Raw genomic sequence first — 24,180 nt, forward strand, 5'->3', positions numbered from 1 at the left:
TGTATAAATGATTGTTTTTTAATTATCTTTTTAAAATTTTTCTTTTGAATGAATCTTAACAAAAATTCAAAAATTTAATTCAGATATTTCTAAAAGATAACTTTCATGATAAAATATCTAAAGAATTCAACTGTTTTTGCTCAAGAACTGAAGTTATATTATCAAGCAAAATATTAAACAAAAATGAATAATTATTTTGAAAAGCAAAGGAATTAAAAAAAAAAAAAAAATTCAAACAGTAAGGATGAGATGGTTATGATTTGATTTCGTTCTTACATTTAATGAATTTTCAAATAATTAAAATATATTTCACTGGTCATTTGTTTTTTTACCTTCGTTTTTTAAAAAAAAAATTGGATTCTATAAATTTTGAAACTATTCACTCGTGATATCGATGAAAAGATTGTAATCCTCATTCGCATGCTATATTTCTTGTTTATAACTGCATTTGAGCCATCTTTATTTAATACTAATTGTTTGAAGAAAGTAGGTGAAGAATTTTTTAAATGTTGAAAGCTAATTTTCATTTTAATAAAATTTTTAAGCTTCTTGCTGTATAAGAAAACATGTGAATAATTTTTTTTTTTTTTTTTTACAAAATTAATAAAACACACGCATGAAGCTAATGAATGATTCAAAAATTCTTCTTCTTTAAAATTTAATTATAATTTTTTTATTTACTTAAATGTAAAGGTTTAGAAAATATAATCATACTTAAGAAATTATTCACTTTCTTGGCTTCAAATGTAAAATTTATTTAGTTTTTTATATGTACAAAAATCAGCCTTCAGAGTTGGATCAGAAACCAGCATTCAAATACATCTTTTATTATCGTTTATAGAAACATTTTAAATTGAAGTAATTGACAAGCAAGCACTCCTTCAATTTTCGTTTGATTTTACTATTACTTAGACATTTTTCTCTTCGAGTTTTGAACTTTGTTTTCTCCGAGGCTCTTTTTTGATTTTCTTTTTGCACAGCAAAGGAAAATTCCATTCACGATGGATCCATGGATATCTAATAATGACACACCTAGCCATAATCCAATGTAACCACCAATGATGCTGAATACCTGAATACCCTTTAAAGACATGATTAAAATAATATGTATACATAGTTACACATAATAGTGATTGCAATGATAGCAGGCTGTAAAAATCACTGGTTGAAATCTACTTTAATGTGTTCTTTGAATTTGTTGCCAATATTAACCAACCAAACCAAAGGTAATTAAAACAAGAAAGTAGAATAGTTATTCTAGAAACCTTATTAGGATGATATCAACACTTTATCAAATATAATTGGTTAGGTTCCTTTATATTTCATTATATTCATCTAGTTAGTATCTATTAAGCCGAACATTTGCTTCGGTAATATTGTATACAGGCGTGGATGTCAGGCAGTCTGCAATCATGTTACATAAATAAAACAGATACATAATAATAATAATAAAAAGATAAAATATATCAACAGCACATTAATATCTTTCTAAAACGTGAGATTAAATTGACTTTTTCAACTGCTTGTACACTTATTGAACAAAAGGTGCTTTCGTGACTCAGATATACGCACAAATAAGCGATAAAATGTCAATTAATGACAAAATAGGAGAATAGTGAAATATATTTTATTTGGAAGATTTCTATGCTGTGCTTATATATATATATATATATTATTCACTTATAAATGCAGAATCAGATGATAAACAATTCCATCAGTGTTTTTAGTGCCTTAACATGTGGTTGGGATTCAGAATTTAAGAAGTCCTATTTCATACCGATAGATATTTTTTCATGTAAATTCTGTACAAGGAATGATTGTAGGACATTTTAAAAATTGGCGATTAAAGAATAGGAAGAAAATTCTTACATTGTATTTTGGTACATGCCTGTAAACTTCTGAATCTGCAGATGCGTAATATACTCTCAGACAGATCAAATTGTCTCTAAGAAAGAAAAAAAAAAGTCGATATCAGACACTTCTATACCCAATGGGAGGGAGAATAGAGAGAAATCCCCTCCCATTTAAAGATTAGGAAATTAAAAAAATAATAATAAATTAGAAGTTTTCAAAATTAAATGCCTTTTCATATTTTTTGTTTCGATTTCAGAAGCTAGAGAAACTCTATAATTATCCATAATGAAAAGCAATGGGGTGTTAAGCAAATGCGTGCCGTAATTCATTCTTCATTTGGTATGAAGAAGATAGCACAAGGTCTGTAATTTTATTATGGCCATAAGGCATATTTCTGCTTCAATGACATTGGAAACTCTTAAGTACTGCTTGCATCGGAGATATAAAAAAAGGGCTCATAATTTGGCGCAAATAAAACTAAAAACTTAAAGTGCCTGTGTGGTACAATATAATAAGCTCAATCATTCTGAATTCATATTTCTTTGAAGAGATGGCTTCCCAGGTCTAAAAAAAATGCGTTCCGTTATAAACAATCACTGTGCAGTTGAGGGTTTATGTCATTATAGAAATGCGGCAGTGAAATATTCTTAAAGATATCTATAGTTCTAAGATGGTACTCCTTCATATGTAGCGACATGTGCCCCACAAGTGCTGTAAAAGCATTCTAGGCGAATAGAATCGTGTTCTGCAACTTTTCCTGCACGATTTCCCGAAGTAACATGCCAGTACGATCACCCGACCTATCTCCGAATTCTGTCATTATCTAAAATGTAAGGTATAAATGTCAAATCCATGAAAATTGTCTGATTTGAAAGACAAATGAAGTTAAATGCAGAGGTATGCAGGTTCCACTTACTGCATAAAGTTCATAACGATCGGTAACAATTTACCACCTGCACTTCATAATCGCTTTAAAAGATAGTTTTGTGAAAAAATTTATAATATTTTTTTCCTAGACGTCTCACTATTGATGTTTATTAACAGCGCTGTCCTTTACATGAGTCTTAAGCCACCAATTTTTAAGCTACATGTACCGTTCCACTGCTAGTTATGATTTTTAATGAGTTGATCATTTTGTTATAGGGGGAAAAAACTAATGATGCCATTTTAAAATTTCGAAATACTTTCCTGGAGCTCTAATCTTCCATTGTTATTGTTCATATATCTTCGAGCACATACCTTGAAATTACAATATCTGGTGCTTTCTTTTGATTGGTTGAACGGAGCAACTGCCTAAGGATCCACATATCGATAAATTTTCTTTATGATCACCATATATATTTAAAAACAAAATTATATAATAATTTCATTTGAATCTTTCTACACCTCTAAAATGGGATGAAATACGTTTTAGAGATGCAGATTGCATTATTCACTGACGATGTGACTTTGTAAGTACTGTTACAAACCTATAATTTTGCTTCCCATCACGAATAGTGTCATCGTAAGAAAGACCGTTTTACGGTGAGCCCTGTTGGGTGCCGCGTCCGTGATCTCAGAGCTTGGCGACTTGGTGACAAAATAGATAATGCTGGAAACTTCGAGAATTTTAACGATCCATCTAATAACAACTGAAATACGTCCAAAACCTTCTCGCTAGTCCTGCCCGCCTCCCGGGAACTATAAAAGGCCGGCAGTCTCAAGCTGCAATGAATTGGAACTGGAATCGGAGTCGTAAACAAGTAACGAGTCGTGGAGAGGATAGCGAAGCAACGACAGTATAGTCCGGCGAAGTGCCAGCGTTGTGTGGAGCTCAAGCGAGTGCTGAACTGAGCTGTGTGCTGAGTCCTTGTGTTTATTGCGGAAGCAGCGTCGTGTCGTCTGAGAAGTAGCCAGTCGTGTAGTAGTGCGTCGGCTGCTGGATACAGCTAAAGCGAGGAGATAGTGGAGGATTTCAGCCGTTTGGAGAGACCTACGTGAGCGTAGAGTGAATCTACGAAGATTCCCTCTTCTGCTGAATTCTGTCTGGCCGCTTTATGTGCTGTGGCTGTTATTACTACCATTTACGACTTGTAAGCTACTGTTTGCTGTAGTGTGCTGTCCTGTGTTCGTCTCAGCTGTATATAGTTGTCGTCTGTGTATTCGTCGTCTCTGTGTTAGTGTCTTCGTGTTTAATAAACGTCGTTGTTGTTTTCTACTAAAGGACTGTTTATTTCAGCATCGACCATCAAATCCTAAAAGAACCCCGACCGACGGAAGAGGTAAATTCCGTAACAGTACTATCATCTTGAGGTATCATTTGTTTTCAGAAAAAGGAAGGTGTGTAGAAAGACATGTATTTCAAATACAACACTAATTTGAGCTTTTGGTTTAGGGAAGTTAGCTAGATTGTAATTAAAATTAATTATCAAGATCGGGTGGTTAAAAATTAACATTCTCTCCTCCAGTTTTTTGTATATTTCCGCACTATGATTCATTTTGTGCTTTTTAATATAAACAATTTATAATCAAGAGAAATGAATATGCCTGATTTTTAATCTCTTTTCTTTGACCTGTGTTTTTGTTAATCACTTTCACACGAACTTACATAGATAGGCTGACAGACAGTCCAGTTAATGGATTTGGTGTAAAATTTGAAAAAAGGTCTATGATGTTAGTGTGAAATTCAAACAAATATACGTCACAAAATCTACACCTTTGATTTCTTGTGCCTTCGAGTTGTCGGTTCACATGTGTACGGACAGAAAATCTATTGATTGCTAAATTATTGATGAACATGGTAGTCAATTTGAAGCGAATTTATTAATTTGATTTTTCTCGTTTGTGAATTATTACGTTGATTTGTGTAAGAATAGACAGACTATAGAAATCAACTGTGTTAAAATGTGGAGGAAAATTCCATATATATATCTATATTTCTGATGATAAAAACCATATAATAAGTTTCACCCATCGATTTTGTTAAGTTTCTGAGCATCATAGTTCCCAGTCACAGAGATATGAATTCAAAAATCTATTTTTCGAGCTTAGAAGAGTTCCAAAATGTAAAAGTCGTTAATGTTTCAAAGTCGGATATTTTTTATATTATAACAAGCATTATTTACGTATACTGAGAAGTAATAAAATAAATTTCTTTTGGTATTATATAATTAATTTCTTAATTATTTATTGAATTTAAATTTTTTTCTAAACATCATTAAAAAAGTTTTTTCGCGAGTCAGTTTTCTGTGCCTCTGCAAATTTTTATTTTTGACTATTTTATATTCTATTTTCTTTTGTTAACTGTAGCATTCTGTTTTAGATTCATGTATAGATTATACACACACACATACTCACACACACACAAAAATATCTTACTTATCTTTTTTAGAAAGTGTTCGATTAAACATATCTACGTCATAACAAGCGCCCTGCAAATAAAAGTGTAAAATATTATTGAATTCAAATTTTCAAATTATATTTTTGTAAAACAAAAGAGATTAATCTGTTATTGATATTTGTTATATAATATTACCTGTTGCAATGTAAATGAGTCCACAGAAATGTATGCGTAAGTAATTTTCCTATGAAAAAAAAAAAAAGGTGGTAAATATTTATTATCAAGAGTCATTTAAAAACTGCAAGTAAGAAGTATTCCTTTGCGCTACAAAAACATTTTCCAAAATTATCCAAAATAGCGGAAATAAAATTTTTAAAATTAGCATATATACTTATTTAATTAATGCTACATGCGCTCTAGAAAACTGTAAAATCAGCGGTTCTCAAGCTCCATGTGAAGGGATAAAAATCTGTCATTTTAAGCAAATTCTTTTAAAAGATACCTATATTTCCCTTTCCTATGTCTACAAGTGTCAAAGAATCCCTTATTAGAATCTCATAGAATAAAACCAACGAGGAAAAAAATTTCGTTCTCACTTTCCCTCTTTTGCTCTTCTCTTTTGTTGTGGACTGATGTATCTCGTCCCATCTTACTTGTGCATAAAGTATGCCTCCAGGGATGGAGGTGTTCAAAGTGTCTTCTCTCTTTGGCCAGAAAACAGCTAATATATATGTGTGTGTGCGTGCGTGCGTGCGTGCGCGCGCGCGTGTGTGTGTGTGTGTTAAACTACATATTTAGAGAATAATTTCTTAAAAATGGTGGACATATTATTTTCTTTTCTTATCTGTGAAGTTATGCAATAGTATTTAAGAAAAATAACAAAACTGTTCGATTTTAATTAAAATGAATTCTAAGAATAGATGAGACACGGAACGACTCATAGGTTTGGAGCTAGCCAGTCTTGAGTGAATGTTCTCAATGGTAAGACATATCTCGAATCGGCTTTCATCCGAAATTACATCCACAAAAAGGACGTTCAAAAACCACATCTTCTGAAATTCGAAGTATTAAATACTTTCGCCTTAGAAGCTTAACGATTTGAAAGCTCTTTTAGTCTTTGAAGTTATATGAGTTATTTTGAGGTAGACCTGTTGATTTTGAATCGTGATCAGGTAACGACATATAAGCTAGCATTTTTCTTCCCACTTCAGACCTCCCTGTCATACCAGTAGGAGGACATTTCACTTTTTTATGGATTTAATTAACTTCAGGTCCATGTATATAAAATGGATTTTTCGCGAAAACAAGTCTGTATATTTCAAATGCGCCACTTTCCGGTCTGGGAGAAAAATCTCGATACAAATTTAATATCTGTGTAGAAATTACTAATAAAATTAAACAATGGACAATGAAACAAAAGAAACGCTTACGTGCAAGGCATTCTGCACTCCGGATAGCAGAGATCTTTAGCAATCTGATCGTGATTTTTTAAGCACTGTTCTGAAAAAGATATTTAAATAAGTTAAGAACAGTCGTTGAATGTAAGTAAAATATAAAATTTTATTACTGACTTTTATTCATGGTTCTATGAACTAGAAATCTAAATTTTATACAGTTCTATAATTTTGATGAAATGCACTATTTCAAGGATTTCAGAATTTAATTACTAATTAAACAATTAAATGTAATAAAATTTTGATTCCTATCGTAATTTGGAAAAAAAAAAATGCTTTCAAGATTTTATAATATTTATGACAAGGATTGATAAATCAGAAACTAAAAAGTAGAAAGTACTTCAAATATAGAATATTTCCTTTTTGTCTCTTTCCTTATATTCATAATAGTGGATTCTGAAATATGCTAAAGGTTATGAAGCAGAAAATAATTAAAATAAGACTGAATGAAACGATAAAAAAAAATTTGCAAATAAGCTTTTATTCGTTTCTAAAAAACAGAAAATATTTTTTTATAAACATAATTTTAAAAACCCTTTTATGATTGTTCTAAAAATTAGAATTTTTTAAAAATTAGACTTAAGTATGTCAAAACAAAAGGGTGATAAACTGAAAGGATCTAAGCAAAACTATTAAGATATTATGCTCCCACAAATGTAATGAAAAGAGGAAGTTTCGACTTATTTATTTAGAATTAAATCTATTATATATGTAATTAAAAATCTCATTTGTTAAAAACATACCCATACTCATCCTCACATGTTCATGTTTTGTTTTGATCGCTATATTTAGATTACAAAATAAGTTTATTATTATAATACTGTAATAAAAACGCGCTTTTAGAGCATTTTTTTAATCTATTGATATCCTGCATTATATACATCACTTCTTGAGTGGATTTTGTAAAGGTAACTCTTACCTTCTTCTGTTTTCCAGCAAGTTCTGATGTCATAAATGAGCGATAATCTATGAACAGTGCAGTTGCAGTACTTGACATGCAATCTTACGCAACATTCCGACATGCATCCCTGAAAAGAAATACACAAAAACGAAATTATATAAAAAAAATTTTGAACTTTATCTTATGATTTGAATCAAAATTTACGAATTTGTTGGGAAAGTTCAGATTTTTGAATCTTTATTTGAATCAAGATGATCTTCCGGTTTAGAAATAAATGTGCCGTTTTTTACTTGCAAGTACACACAAAAAAATTTAATTAGGTATAATTTTTGAAAGAAAGTTCCCGTTTCAGGAATTCAATTTCCCAATTATTACTATGTATGAGTATGATATTTAGAGAAAGATAATGAAATCGTCCTCCTATCTTTTTTTTTAAAACTAGACGGCACAAAAAATAATATTTTTAAAAAATAAAAATCATTCAAAAATAATTTGTTAAAGATCTGCTGAGAAATAATATATTGGTCAGCTTTCAATTTTCAGAAATATTTATACCACTGTAGAATGCGTATGTTACCGTTAAAATGTGAAGGCCGTTTTTTTCTAGAATAATTAGACATTTCATGAAATAACTAGACAAATCAGTTAAAGTATATAAAATTATTGAATTCTATGATTTAACGAGGTATTCGATAGAATAATGATTATTTTATCGTTAAAGTATAAAATACGGCACGCAAAAGTTTTTTTGAACCAGTTCTAACTGTTTTTAGTCAGTTTTGAACCACTTATAGCTGCTTTGTAGTGACGTACGTGTGTGTGTGTGTGTGTGTGTGTGTGTGTGTTTGTACGCTTCATTCCATTGCTTTGAGATATAGAATTTAGACGGTATATTTATGTATTATAATTTATTATAATTTGTGGTTTAGATGGTGTATTATTTATTACTATTTATCAATTAATCAGCCGCAATAGGGATAAATTGTATTTTTCGGGAGATTTTTGCTTTTTATGTTCAATTAATTTATAAAATAACTTTGAAATTCTTTATTTTACACTTTAACGGTCTATCAATAGTTATTTCATAGAATAACTAGGTAAAGCAGGAAATTTTTCATCTATTATATACTTTAACTGACTTGTCTATTTATTTCATGAAATACTTTGTTATTCTATGAAATAACTGAATCATACATTTTAACGGTAACACATATATATAAAATGATTAGATGTCTGAGATGTCTCAATTTTTAAAATTGTTTATTTCACTGTATTTATTTTAAGATTATAAAAAGGAAATTTGTAATCGATTTTTCACGCACTTCTTATTTTGCTGGAATTTTCAAATTATATTCATGTATGTATTTTGAGTGGCAATAACCTCGTATAATATTTTCAAAACTTAATTACTAGTTAATCGATTAATGTAGCTATGTAGTGATTATAGCGAATTCGCAAATTGTACAGACTAAGTCTATGGCAAAGGATATTGACGTGCTCTGATTGGTTTAAGCCTTGGCATCTTTTTGGCATTCACTCGTATCTTCCATAAAACTAATGAAAGGTACAAGGTTTCAGCCAAATAAGCGAAAACCACACTATTATGAGTGCAAAATATTGCCAAAAACATGCCAAGGCGTAAACCAATCAGAGCACGTCGGTATCCTTTGCCATAGACTTAGTCTGTACAATTTGCGAACTCGCGTGATTATACTACATACAAGGATTGCTATTTGGCAGGAAACAATGGATTTTAAAATAAAAAAATAAATTTTATTTATTATTAAAGGATTGCTTTTAACAGCTATTTTTACATTAAATTGATCAATATTTTCTTTTGGTTTGAAAAATATTACAATATCGAGTAACTTATAAAGCGATTTTATTTAAATTTAAATGAATTAGAAAGTATTTAATTTTTAAAATTCATCTTTTGAAGTATTCTCTTTCCCAACTTTAATCATCTGCAATTACATTTTAAAAGAGATATCGAAACCGTATTTTAGTGCATGAATGCAATTTGCAATTAATTTCCAATAAAATTCCAGCAAATAATGGATGTCTATGTGACAAGATACTCATTGTTTGTTGTAAAAAAAAGAAAGAACGAGACTGTGACGCACTCAAGTTTGCAGGAGTTTGGGTGTATTTCTATTTGTTGAAGCGTGTTCCTTTCTTCAGGCTAATCAGTCAACTGCAGTTGAAATTTTCGAACAATTTAATAGCAAAGCTGTTTTTATTTCAATTGCTTTCATTTGAGAAATAGTTTTTGTAGCACAGCCGGTTTCTGAGCTCTTGATCCGCCACTGCCTTTATTGTTACTTATATGACAAGATATTCCAAATTAGTCCGGAAAATGGGCTTCTATCTCATAGTACCAGTTTAATTTGCAGTGTTTGGATTTAAGTTCAGAATAAGCTGGAGCCTTTTAAAAAATGCTAATGATTCAAATACAATATTTGGAATAATTTTATACGTACCTCTTGAGTCTGTTTCGAGCGGGTGCGAATTTCTTTCAGCTGGGAATAATTTTTACAGTTCGTCTGGTATGGATATGGTAACACATGCACAATATTCTGGAAAATAAAGTAATTTTTCATTGTTTTACAGTGCATCCCAATATTATTTACAGTAAGACAATTCTATTTTGGGTTATAGAGGACATTTTTCTGAAAAATTAGAATTTTTTCTATTCTAACCACTTTTGGTGACCAGCTGTTAAATATTAATTTGGAGAGAATATATTTATAAAAATTTTTACCTTGTTATTTAATAAGACCAGAAAAAAACAAATGAATTTAAATGAATAAATCAAAGTAAATTATATCGCATGCAAATTTTAAAAAGTGTATGTACTGTGAAATAAAAATGAAAGCAAAAACCTACTTCTAACTACTACTACTACTAAGTGTTATAAAAGTGTTATTTGGAAAAAAAATAAAAGTATGTCTCAAAAAATATTTTAAAAAAAATCTTAGTTTTAACATTGGAAAAAGCACGCAATTGGATATTTAGTTGGCTGAATTTAATTTCCTCATAACATTGGGAATAAATTGCTGCGTATTGTGTATTACATTGAAAAATTATGAAAAAATAGAGAAAACATTGTCAGAAATAAAATTTATATGATTAAAAAAGTAAAAGTAATTATTTTTGAGTTTCTAAATAAAGTAAAAACCTTTTTTTTTTTTTTTTTTTTTTTTTTTGTGACAAGAGTTTTGGAAGATGTGACCATCAATTTCCATGGGAAATTCATCGTGATTATTAACTGGCATTGGTTAAACCTATTTTTGCGTTAGATTAGACTTTGAGGCTTGTTTATGGATTTCTTTTATATTTTTTTCCTCTGAGTGATTATTAGAATCATTTCTAATAATATTTTAAAATTTCCTTTATTAGCAAAGCATTAAATTAAATATAATTTTATGAACATTCAAGGAAGCATTCTGAAATGCTCATACAGCAATTTGCTTTCATTTGACTGTTGCCATTCGGCAATCTATATATATATATATATATATCGCTACTGTACGTGACACAGAAATCGAGCTTATTACTAATTGTCGAATAGCAACAGTCAATTATAAACAAAACATCATGTGCATTTCAGATTACTTCATTTATTAACAGTTATTGTTTATAGCTGTATTGAATCAAACGCTTCGCTTAGCTAATTAATGGAGCTGCAAAATATTATTAGACGTATTCTGAAGATAATTCACCATGTCACCAAAGAGGGCATTCAGTCAGAGAAAAGAAGATATAAAAGAAATCAAGAAATATACTTCAAACGAAAAGTTCAATCTTACACAAATATACAGTCGCTCCAAGCCAAACTCGGACATCAAAGAAAAGATATACAATCAAAATTTGTAAATTAAAAATGATAAGAAATTTAATTAAATGAATTTTCAATAGCATATTTATTGCAATTATAAAAGCAAATAACAGAAATTAAAAATTAATTCATTTTAACCAGAAATTATGGCAAAAAGCAAAAGAAAAGAAAAAAATAATGCACAAGCCAAACTCGGACGGATAAGAAAATTTTAAAAACTAGTAAATATTTCAAATGAATAATTGTTTTATATGTAAGTCCTTGTTTTTATAACCATTTTAAGACACTTAGGCATAAATTAATTTTTTCACAAAAATTAATTTCAATATTTTTTTATTCCTGCAAAAATACTTTTTTCAATTCATCTTTACAGGAAATGGTGTGTTTCCAGACTTTTTTCTTCAGGTATTTCAATAAATTTTCGATGGAATATATATCGGGGCCTTCGGGCGGAGTGTCCATGACGAGAGAACAATTATATAAGGAACGCACTCGATAAGCATTATGTTTCGAATCATTATCCTGATAAAATCGCCAGTTGTTGGCAAGAGAAAGTTTCAGTACACATTATCGAAAATTTTTCTTTAAAATGTCGAGGTATACATTATGATCCATTCTTCCTTCAATAAAATACAGGGTTCCTCATCCAGTAGTTGAATTCGAGCCACTGACCAATACTGATCCGCCACCATGCTTCACAGTTGCTTACAAATTTTTTTGTGCGAAATTTCTCCTTCGATTTTCTCCAGACGCAAGGCTTGCCATCGGGTCCAAAAATGACGAATTTGCTCTCACCAGTAAATAAGACATTTTTCCAATAAGAAAAATCATTGTTTTCATGTTCCTTGCGAATATAAGTCCTCATTTTGCAAATTTAACTCTTAGTCTGATTTCGCTTTCTTATGAAAAGCTTTTATCTGATTTTTCCCCCATTGAGATCTCCCTTATGGTGCACATTTTTATATTGTTCATGGGCTAAATTTTTTTCCTAATTCCTTTTTAGCAATAATAGATGGGTATGGTGTACTAAGTAATGGATTTGCTTTTACTTTTCTGATTAAATATCGATCATCTGCTTCTTTGAAAATCTTATTGTGGGCTGGCTTAGGCATATTTTCTACCTGATTATTGGTTTGTAAGCATTTTATGATGTCATTAAACGTTGAATGACTTTTGTGGGTAATCTCTGATATTTCTAGCACTTACTTTCCATTTTCAGCATGCTTAATAATCAATTTTCTTAACTCAATACTCGTTTGGCCACTTTGCCCTGATATTTTAATTAAATTATTATTTAATTCCACAATAAATGAAAATAACACAATTGGAAACTTCCCCTGAAGAATTATAACATTAATCGTAAAAGTGGAAGTAATTTTTACCCAATAAGTTGTAATTATTTTGTGCTTACTTGTCAGATGTCCGAGTTTGGCTAACGGACTCTATTTCACAAATTATAATTTTATGACTAAATTTTTAATTATAATTTATGAATGGCACTATTTGACTTTGTTTTCAGTTGTACAATACATTCACTGTCAAAAAAATCTTTTAGTTTTTTTTTTTTTTCTAATTCATTTTAGCTAAAATATTTTGGCAGAGCAAGTTTTTTTCCTGTGGTGTCCGAGTTTGGCTTGTAGCGACTGTAGGTTACTGCTGTCAGATAAGTAATCATGGTAAGGCTTAAGATTAAGATACGATTTCCCGCCAAGTACGTCAAAATTGTGCTAATCGTTCGAAAACTCTCTAAAAGTCTGCAATCCTGAGTGTATGCCAGAAATGTTAATAAGTGGTATTTAAAAGTGCAATAAAAATTGTGATGACTATATTTGGCGAACAATCGCTCCAAAATGTTTTAATTTTGGCGGCCGTATATTAATCTTAAGTCTAGCCGTAATCGTTATGACTTGCCAGCGGAATTTCATACTCATATCTTTTAAAATAAATTATTTTATAAAAATGCTTTTTGTATTATTTTAAGACTAAAAAAATTACTTTTTTAATTACATAAATTTCATTTTAGAACATTTTTTCATTTAACTTTGATAATATTTTTAATTCAATTTGATATACAATTTGAAACAATGTTTTTAAATACTATGAAGGATTTCAAACCTTCCATCAAACCACTCAAGCATGTGCTTTTGCTTATTATTAAATCAGTGATAGCATTTTCACTTCTGTTTTTAATTCTTAACATATACATTTTTTAATTTGCATTAAACTATTTTAATCGAATTCATGTGTTTTAATCATATCAAATTACAGAGGAAATTTTTTTTAAAGAAAAGCATCCCATATTAATAATTAACAGTTTAAAGACTCAGAAATCTATGCGAGCAAACTAGTCGCCAAAAGCGGCTAGTATATAATAAGAGCGATTCTGTGCGACGCACGTGAGCGTTTTCTGTACATAGAATTTACCTAAGATTCATTAAAACAAAAATGAGTCGTTTTATTTTAAACCTTTCACTGATATTTTTCCGGTTATATTATAATATCATCAATTTTGAACTTCCCTAAATTCTTCACAGTAAAATAGCATATAAGATTCTTTTGGATCTCTTTTAATTCCATTGTCCACCATTAAGAGAGCACTGAAGTAAAACAGGTTCATCCCTCACAGTCGGAATCTTACGATGAATGCCACAAAACTTCTGAGTCGAGATTTCTTATCTTTTTAAGGGTTTCAAAGTATGTTAGTGATATCAGCTTCTTCGGTCGGGTTACAACAATTTTTCTGTTGGTACTTTTTTCGGTTAATTAATTTGAAATTTAATTAATTGACAGCAACTGAAATCAAATCTTTTATTTGCTAAAGAGTGACACTTCATTATGCATAAATCTAAAATACATCCTACAAAAAATATTGCTTTCTCGGAGGTCCCGATCTATTCCAGTTGCTAAATATACGAAATATCATGCCGTCTATTCCAATAATTCCACGAAATAAATACCGTCTATTCCAACGAACGGTAGTGGCCTTTCCAATCACGCTATCATTATTGTCTTTTTGGAAAAGATGTAGCATTTCATGATATTCAGTTTCTAAATACAGTACATTCCCGAGTATTCGGTTCGCGATTATTCGGCTTCTGTACTATCCGGCCTAGTTTTCTTTTATCGTAATTAAATAAGGAATGCAAGGCGTCTATTAAGTCATCTATTAAGTAAGGACTTTCTCAAAACCTAAAAACTGTAAGTTGCGACTCTTATCTTAGGGTTAACTTTTCATATCTGTGTAATCATTTATCATTGAGAAATAAAATCGGTTTGAATCAGAATTAGTGTCTACGATTTACGTTAATGTTTTGTTTATGTTTCCTGCATTTAAGTTGGGCACTTAAGTTAAGTTTAGAGAATTTATTTCAAAACGAGAACAGTTTATACCCTTTTACTTACTTTTTCTCTAATAAATTCTTGAAGCGTGCAGTGCAATATATAAACTATCAGTACAGAGACAAAAATTTTAACTCGATGCGTTACCAGCAACTGCTGCTATGATTCAACGGGCAGCGGCTGCATTCACATTGAGATAAATGGAGGGCGTAGTACTCAATAAGAAGTGAGAAAATACATATTTTAACAGTGAGTTGCGGTATGAAAACTTTGTCTTCTGGTATTGGTGGGTAAAGAAATGAATTCACAGAATTCAGGCTTATCCTGCTTTCTTTTTTTTTGTTATCCGACCAGTCCTTCCGCCACATTAAGCCTCATATTCGGGAGTGTACTGTGTACGATATACCACCTTTCTTACCTTCGACACCAACCTCTAATTGTGGCACTCCCCTCCTCCCTTTTTTTTCAATCATGCTTGATCAACGCAATTGACGCGCTGATTTCAATAACCTGTTTTATTTCCAACTGTTTGTTTCGACTTTATGATTTATTAGTTTATGATTTATTTTCGCCGAATTCATCAAATTCCAGCATTTTACATATTCGTACCGCTCGTGTTTTATAATTCCCTCTCCCTCCCCTTCGTTTATTCGTATGTCTTGCTCTTTAGGTACCTAACGTCTTTTTCTTCTATACTCCATCTTATTTTCGGACTTTTATTTTTATTCATTTATTTTTTGTTGTTGCTATATATTTTTATAGATATTTTTTGTGCTTGACATTATATTTCTTTCGTGTATATATAGTGTCCCAAAACTGAACTTTATTAGCTGTGGTCACTTTAATGAAAACAGAAGGTCGCACATATTATTGGTCACAAACATTAGGAAGAAGAGAGTCGCTAGGTGAAGAAAATAGAAAATATCTTACTTCTCTGATTCCATAGTTATATGTGAAACCGGGCTGAAGGCTCACGCCATCATACTGGGGATTTGGAATCGTATCTGCTGCGTGTATAGTCATCCGAGCTCTGACGACTGGATTCATCGGACTGTATTTATCTTTCTCCAAATCCAGCATTATAGACAATTCTGAATAAAAGCAGAATTTTGTTTAGTTTAGTTATAATAAGGTTCCGTTCGAAAACAACCTGAGGGCTATTTTGAGACGGACATCGTAATTTTTAATCTTAGTCAGATGACGAGGATGTCACCTGGGCTGGCATTTCTCTTTCCCAAAGGGAATTACAGCAACGGGAGGAATAAGAACGGAAAGTTTCTAGGAATCGTCTTACACAGTCAATGCTAACTCCGAGACACTTTTGAAAAAATTCTTTGACTTTATTAGAAAGAAAAAAAAAAAAAAAACGCAGTTTTATTTTCTGATACCGCCTCGGTTAACAGATGGAGTGATAGAAATCTAGATAATAGTTGTTATAATGTTTTCATTATGATTTGGATGCTTGAAGTGAAAAACAGAAAAATAAATTACTTCTTATCATCCAAATAAAATTGAAAACCTGAAAATGTAAAATGTTTCATAGATGACTTTAAATATTTACAGAAAAGTCAAATATTTTGGTGCCCATTAAGGCTGCTGTGAAAGAAATCTATCCTTTAATAAATAAAGGATGATGTGTATTGAATGGGACAAAAATAATGCACGCCTGTGAACGCTGTAATTTATTTATTTTGATAAATAAAATTTATTATGAAGCTTCGATTATTTAAGTTTCTATAGCTGTTCTATGTGTACCCTTCTGGGGAAATGGCCAATATCCATGTATTATTCCAGTGCCACATCTCTATAATAACGTCAAATCGTTGTTTGAGGAACATTCAGTTTTGCATTCGCACGACAGGTTGATTTTTAAGACTTCGCATATATATATATACTAGCCGCCTTTGGCGACCAGCCGGTTCGCCAATCTTAATGTTCGTTTAAATTTTCAGAATTAAATAGGTTAAACCGGAGTTTAACCCCCTTCTTCGCCAAGTTGCGATAACGCGCCAAAGCTGGCAATCTTTATTATGCACTATAATTTTAACATCTGCTCCTTTGCTTTTGAACATTTCGCAAGACCGTTGTTGGCGATTTTTAAAAATTGCGCCAAGCAAGTGGTTAAAATCCGGTCGTACCATTAAACATTTTAAGCAATTCCAACTTTAATAGATTCTTCATCAAAATATTTTAAAATTTCAAATTTTGAGAGTCATATAATTCACTCATAATATTATAAAGGCCTTCCGTCATAACGTAATATGTATCTCTCTCATTTTCTGTTACCTCCTGTAGAATTTATGCTTTAAATTAAAAGGAAAATGATTAATCTGCAATTAATATAATAATATGTTTTACTGAAACAAAGCATTTTTCTTAATAATATGATTACTGATAACAGAGTCAATGAGCGTTTAAATTTTATGGTCCCTAAAGAATATCTTTCTTAATTTATGAAATATCTCAAGAATTTGTCAACAAAAAATTTTCAGATTCATCATGAACAGATCGATTCATTAACAATGTTTCATTTTAAATGCATCAAACGCTAAGAAAATAAAATGAATCGTTTAAAATAATCGGTCTAAAACAGGTTTAAAAAAACTACTTAAAAAACGATGTACTTAAAACTATAAGCATATACAAAAAAAAATATATAACTAACATAAATACAATTTAATTACAAAAGCATACAACGAACCTAAAAATAATTTAAATCATTGAAAACAGGTTAAAAAAAACTACTTAAAAAATGATGTACTTAAAACTATAAGCATTTACAAAAAATATATAATTGACATAAATACAATTTACTTACAAAAGCATGCAACTAACCTAAAAATAATTTAAATCATCCGTTGATAATTGTTGTCATGGCAACAATCAGAACACAATGCGCAAGCGTGAATTTTCTTCGCCAGTTACGATAACGCAAATGCGTGAATTATTCTACGCCAGTTGGGGTAACGCTATGCAGATTAGACATTTTTAATTTCCTTTATTCTGTGTTATTTTAATTCAAAAGTACTTCAGAATGAATCTGAAACATGGATTAATTAACAATCTTTAATTTTAAATGCATACAACATTAAGAATATAAACAGAATCGTTTGAAATAATCGGCCGAAAATTTTTAACCCTAGCCTCATTACTGTTGGGAGAAAATAAAACTGAAGCCTTACTCATTTGGCGGTGGGGAAAATGGAAGATTTTTTTGGCGGGAAAGTTAGTTTTTAATTAATAATTAAAATTTCCAGAAAAGGGACCCCAGGTGCACATTCCCGACCTCTAAGGTATACATGTACCAAATTTGGTAGCTTTATGTCAAATGACCTGGCCTGTAGAGCGCCAACACACACACACACACACATTGAGCTTTATTATAAGTATAGATATAGCTTCACTCATGGTTTAGTGTTGTGATGATGCGGTGCCAAATATCGTATGAAGCGCTCTTTGAACGACGATACACGATGTTCAAAACCACAGAAGACTTTTTTTTATATAGATGACAACATTTTGTTAATGATCATGGCGGCGAATGATTTCTCCTAGCGGCCACTAGCGGCGATTTTACAACTGGAAAAATTTTCGCTGTTGCCAGAATAAACTTGTTTCAGCTACGTCAATCAACTACAGAATTCCAACTATGCTATCCTTTTTGTCCCATTTAATATAAATCATTCTATATTTAAGTAAAGTGCGTTTCCTGAATTCTCTTTTTTAATAATAATGTGCACAAAGTATCTTCTCACACTAAAAATCACTCAATAATTTTCTACAACTTCGCACCTTGCTTTCTTTATCATGTAACTTTGACCAATTTTAGCTAAAAATACAAATTGGGAATATTACTATTAGATGCCACCGTTAGATCACTTTGCGCAGAAGACAATAATTTTACTACACCAAGATACCAATTTTGTGACTATAGCTGTCGTTTCTTTGAAAGTCTTTAGGGAGAACTCTGTATATTTATGATTTTTGAATGATTTTAAGTTGTTGGGAAGAGCACATTTCACTCCTTCCTCTTAAAAGGTTGCTAATCTCGTTGAAAATTTTGTTTACTGAAAACATTGTAATGCTACTTACCTGAAGATCTTCCACTCCTAGGCCTGAACATGCTGGCACTAAAGGGTTTGCCACTCCGATTCTCCCAGCGGGCATTGATGGTGAAGCAGTTTGTGTACTCGTAATTAAAGTACTGCCCAATTCTAAAGATGGATGAAAAATTGTTTATTTAGTTGAAAGGAATTTTTATTGAAGTTATTGCAGGTACCTCAAGATATTAATTTCTGTTAATGACAAAAGTTATATGATATTCCTTTTGCCTGGAAAATGTTAGAAATTTGAAAAAACGTTAAGGGTTATCAAATAAAACAAATAATTTATTTAAAAAGTTGATTTATTTGGGTTTGGAAACAACCTTTCAATATATCTTGACAGTTTCCAATAGAATATGAATTCGATAAAGTCAGCATTTAGAATAAAAAAATTTTTTTTTATTAAATCTAAAATAAAATAAAGCTTTTTATATTCAAGAAATAGATTATTTTAATAAAAATAATGCTCATTTGCAATGAAAAAAATGAAATAAAAATTGAACCCTAGATTATACACTAATTTATTATATTTTATAGAAATTTTAATTAAGATGACATTTCATATCAAATATAATTATATATTAAATCACCTTTAGTTTTACATAAGTTGACTTATTCCTGTTAATTAATATTTCAATTATTTGTAAATGTATGCCCTTAATTCAAGTAAAAAATATTGCTAAATATTATAATATATTATATTTGTATATGAATAAGAGTACAAATATAAATAATTGATGTAAACTATCGAATCAAACAACATCAAAACCTTGAGTATCATAATGCTTTCAAATTATTAATTCGAATTAAGATTATTAAATAAGGATTTTTCTTAGCAAAAAAAAAAAAAAAAAAAAAAGGAGAGGAGGGTAAAAAATATAGAGGATTTTCGTATAAAAAAACCATTCTATAATGCAATTCTAGAATCTAAAAAAATTACATCATTGTAGAATATATTTTGACTTTAAGAAATTCAACAATTAGAACAATTAGTTCAACAATTATTATGAAAGTTTGCGAAGAAGAAAAAAGATGCATCATTGGAAATTTATGAACTCTCTAAACAATAAGGAAATCAACAAAAATAAATCTTCATAAAAATAAGGAGTGATCATCACAAAACTTTTTAGCGTACTTTAACAACTACCACCTCTCACAAACTTTGGCTGTGAACCTTGGCTAAAAGACTGTCTTGCATGTATTGGAGTACAATAGTTACAGAATATTCATTTTTGACATGAATTTGGCATTTTTAAAGAATTTATCACAAGATTCTTGGCAAGTTCTTTTATTTTTTGGCAACCCCTGGCATGCGGTTAACAGCATCCGGAAATTGAATTTGTGTCTTAGACACGTTTTTTCCCAATCAACTGAGATCAAAATTTGACGCAGAACTGCAATTGGATACTTTTCCATTATACCGGCGCAGACGATAAAGTCGCCAATAATAATGCAACCAACGCCAAACGGAATATCGCCGCTGGTAACCTTTTGCTTGATGTGAATTGTTTCGGCGACTGTGTGCTGTCGCCAAAAAGTCTGCTTGGCGAGATTTGCGACGGTATAATGGAAATGTAGCAACAATTGTAGTCACAAAATCTCTTATAAAATTTGATATACTTGAGTCATTGGGTTTATCACGTTTACATGCCTATGAAAGTACAAACCTATGCTAAACCTTGTTGGATTTGGCTCAAAATCTGATAAGTATCTATAATATAGATGTTAAATGTGCATATAATTTTATCTATCTAGTTTCCCTTGTTTTTTAGTTATCGTGTTAACCTATATTGGAACAACTGTACAGATAGACTTCTTTTGTAGAAATTTTGCTCAAAATTTGATAAAAATCTATAAGATTGGTGCAATGACCACATACCAAATTTTATCTGTCTAGCTCAAAGCCTTTTTTAGTTATCTTTGTCACAGGCAGACAGACATAATTCCAAAAAATGTATTTTTCATACTCAGGGAAATTTAAAACACGATATTCATTAAATCATAGGTTCAAATTCTTAAAAGATTTTCTCTATACTTAGCATACGAGAAAGTAAAAATGTTCCATTTGATATTAGAATGGTGATTCTTAAAATTTTTTAGACAATTAATATACAAATTAAATCCATACTTACAAGCCGTCGCAGGTTCTGTCTTCAAACTGACAAGATTTGATGAATTTTTCTCTTGTATGGCCCATGAAGATTCTGATACTTCGGTTTAAATATTTATAAGTGTCTTGCATTCTTGTGATGTAATTCTATTGGGAGAAATCGGTTTTTTTTTTAAGTCAACGCAAAGCATTAAAAATAAGATAAAATAATCTCAATCACTTTATTTATTTATTTTTATGGCTATTAAACTCACTTCTGTGGTTTCGTTTGGCCTTTGATGGCAAATGTCCTGGTCAAGACTACACCATAAATCCTGGCGAACTCTATTAAAAAAGAAATTTCCATAATTTTGTAAAATAATTTGAAATGATACAATATTTATTAGGGTTATGGTTCTAAGATATCTTCATTGAAATGCTATCAATTATATTTCACTCTTTCTGCAGAAAAGAAAAACATCCAAAAGAATATATATATATATATATATATATATATATATATATATATATATATATATATATATATATATATATATATATATATATATATATATATATATATATATATATATATATATATATATATATATATATATATATATATATATATATATATATATATATATTAAATTTAATCCTAATTAATTTCCAAAGTTTTATCTTAATTCAGCCCATATTAATTTCATTCCAAAATATTCTCTTATTTCCTGATCCAATTCCACCTTTTTTATTTAATTAATGCAACGGAAACTCTGTAAAATTGCTGATATCGACAAGTTCCCACACTCAGAGTGAAGGGATAAAAATTTGTCGAGCTTCTTTTAAAAGATCCCTATAATCCCCTTGCCAAAATCAACACGTGTAAAGAAATCCCTATCAAAATCTCACAGTATATAATCATGGGGATAAATCTTCCATTAGCTTTTTGTCGTTTCGCTCTTGTGTAGTTCTGCGTTGATGTGCTCATCGCTTCTGCTTGTACATAAATCATGCCTCCCGGAATAGAATAAAACAAAGTTAAAAATTCAAAATGTTTTCTCTGTCTTCGGCCACGATTCCACGATTCTGTTTAAAAAATTATGTTTACATACATATATATATATATATATATATATATATATATATATATATATATTATTATTATTATTATTATTATTTAAAGTCATTGTTTGTCTTAATTAATTTAAGTCATTAACCCGTTTAAACCTGTTTGAAACCAGTCACGTGACTGTCAGATTACACATGCATCGGTATTTAGAAAAAGATGGTTATTTTCCTTTCAGAATCGTTAGAGCTCCAAAACGTTTTCTCGGGAGCATTTTTTTTTTTTTTTTTTTTTTTTTGCGAAAATTTGGTTTGAAGTGGTTTGGAATGATAACGTTACAATTCTATTGCGCAATCCTCGACTTTCAGAAGAGCGATTGTTTTTTTTTTTTTTCCCATATTAAAGCCTTTCGACTCCAAAACCTCTTTTGCCAGCTAGAAAAATGAAAGATAAAATAATTTTTCATAAAAAGATCATCCCGAATGTAGTCAGATGCTTTAAGCTATATCAACGTCCCATTTCAAATGAATGCTAGAGCTATCGTAAGATTGACGTGATCTTAAACTGCAGTTATGTGACGACAAAGATAACTGAGGTCGCTCACTTTTTTCTAATTGCCACACTATGCAAACAGTAGGATAGTTGGCTAAATGGATTGGACATGAAACATTTATAAGGTGAAATCAGATTAGAAGTCTCCTGTCCGAGAGTCGAGATTACACCACCAGGCCACCACAATCTCTTCAAAAAAGGCAACTTCCAAAATATTCCGGATTCGAATATTTAGCATTATTTTTACCTGGTTAGAATAGAATGAATTCACTTGACGTCACAATCACATGATGAACTACGTGGATAATTTGACATCTAGCTGCCCATAATCTTACGATGAACTGTGATATAATGCTTGTTTTCTCTTGCAAAATGCACAGTGAATTTGTGGCGGATTGGGTTGAGCAAGGAGAGAACCTGGGACCTTGTGATTCACAGCCCAGTAACATGACCACGATACAAAAGCAATTGCTCGGGTAGCGTAGCTGTTAACTGGCTTATAAGCTATTCACCACAAATTTAGAAACAATGGGAATGGTCTCCCAAAATGTTTTCGCACAATCTTTAATAAATATGAATTTGGTTTTAGACGAGCTTTTTACCAAATGATTGAAACTAAAATTTGACATAAAACTACATTTGTAGTTACAAAATACAATTTCAAATTTTATATATTCAAGTCATTACGCTTTTGAGTTACCGCGTTTTCATGCTTCTGAAGGCACAGACCAACAAGTGGCCAAACTATTGTTGGATTTAGCTCAAAATTTGACAGGTGTCTACAATATAAACGTTAAATCTATGCACCGAATTTAACAGCTTCACAGACAGGCTTCCTCTGAATAGATTTTACTCAAAATTTCAAAGAAATTTATAAATTTGGTTGAAAGATAGCATACCAAATTTCATCCGTTTTGCTCAAAGCATTTTTGAGTTATCTTTGTCGTAAGTGAAGAGATTGTTTTTTTCTTTCTTTTTTTTCCGATTTTAGAGAAGTCTAAAAGATGGAGATTCGAAGAGACTTCGAATTTTTTAACTATTACAATACTTTCTCCACACTTTATATACCAAAACGTAATTGAACCGGCACTGAAATTTGCGGCGTTTCACATGAATGTAGATTAACTCGTTTAAGCAATAAGTACTTTACAAACGTAAGATTTTTATATTTACACTTTTTTTGTACTTACCTATTTCCGTTGCAGAGCGTAACAGCTGGAAACAGAAGAAGTGGCGCCTGCTCCACACTCACTTCCATGGTCGTGGGGTACTTGAAGTATATATTCAAAAACGACCAACTCTGGTACAAGCAACCAGAGAAAAAGCCGATGAACCCTGTGATATACAGTGAGCGAATCCATACGTTTTTGTCACGGCACAGATATTCGAGCTTGTGCTGCTTCTTACGATGGGTCTTGCCATGATGTGAAGACTTTGACCTCAGATCCATTTTCATTCTGTAACAGAATATTTATCATGGTAACATAAAATACTGTAAAAAAATATCATTGAAATGTAATGTAATTTTGGCTGTACCGTATACACTTTTCGTTAAGATTTCGAAATTAATGCATGGATTCTCGCCAAGATCATGCTAATAAACTAAAAACTCGCCAACGATCTATTATCCTGAATGGCTATCGATATCATAACAAATAGCTTTTA

The 24,180-nt window shown here is 30.7% G+C and overlaps 1 protein-coding gene across 1 annotated transcript; it reads right to left on the minus strand.

Moving 5' to 3' along the window:
- Positions 1–904: 904 nt before the first annotated feature.
- On the minus strand, positions 905–23,965 carry LOC129985059 (acid-sensing ion channel 1-like). Its single transcript, XM_056094982.1, has 12 exons — positions 23,706–23,965; positions 21,173–21,242; positions 20,941–21,065; positions 18,798–18,919; positions 15,636–15,796; positions 10,009–10,104; positions 7,547–7,655; positions 6,604–6,673; positions 5,369–5,417; positions 5,212–5,264; positions 1,870–1,945; positions 905–1,081 (listed from the first exon to the last, which is right to left on the minus strand). Exons 1-12 carry the CDS (start codon positions 23,963–23,965, stop codon positions 905–907), a joined length of 1,368 nt encoding a protein of 455 aa, XP_055950957.1.
- Positions 23,966–24,180: the final 215 nt, after the last annotated feature.

This window comes from Argiope bruennichi, chromosome 9 (assembly GCF_947563725.1).
Source record: "Argiope bruennichi chromosome 9, qqArgBrue1.1, whole genome shotgun sequence".
Classification (NCBI taxonomy): Eukaryota; Metazoa; Arthropoda; class Arachnida; order Araneae; family Araneidae; genus Argiope; species Argiope bruennichi.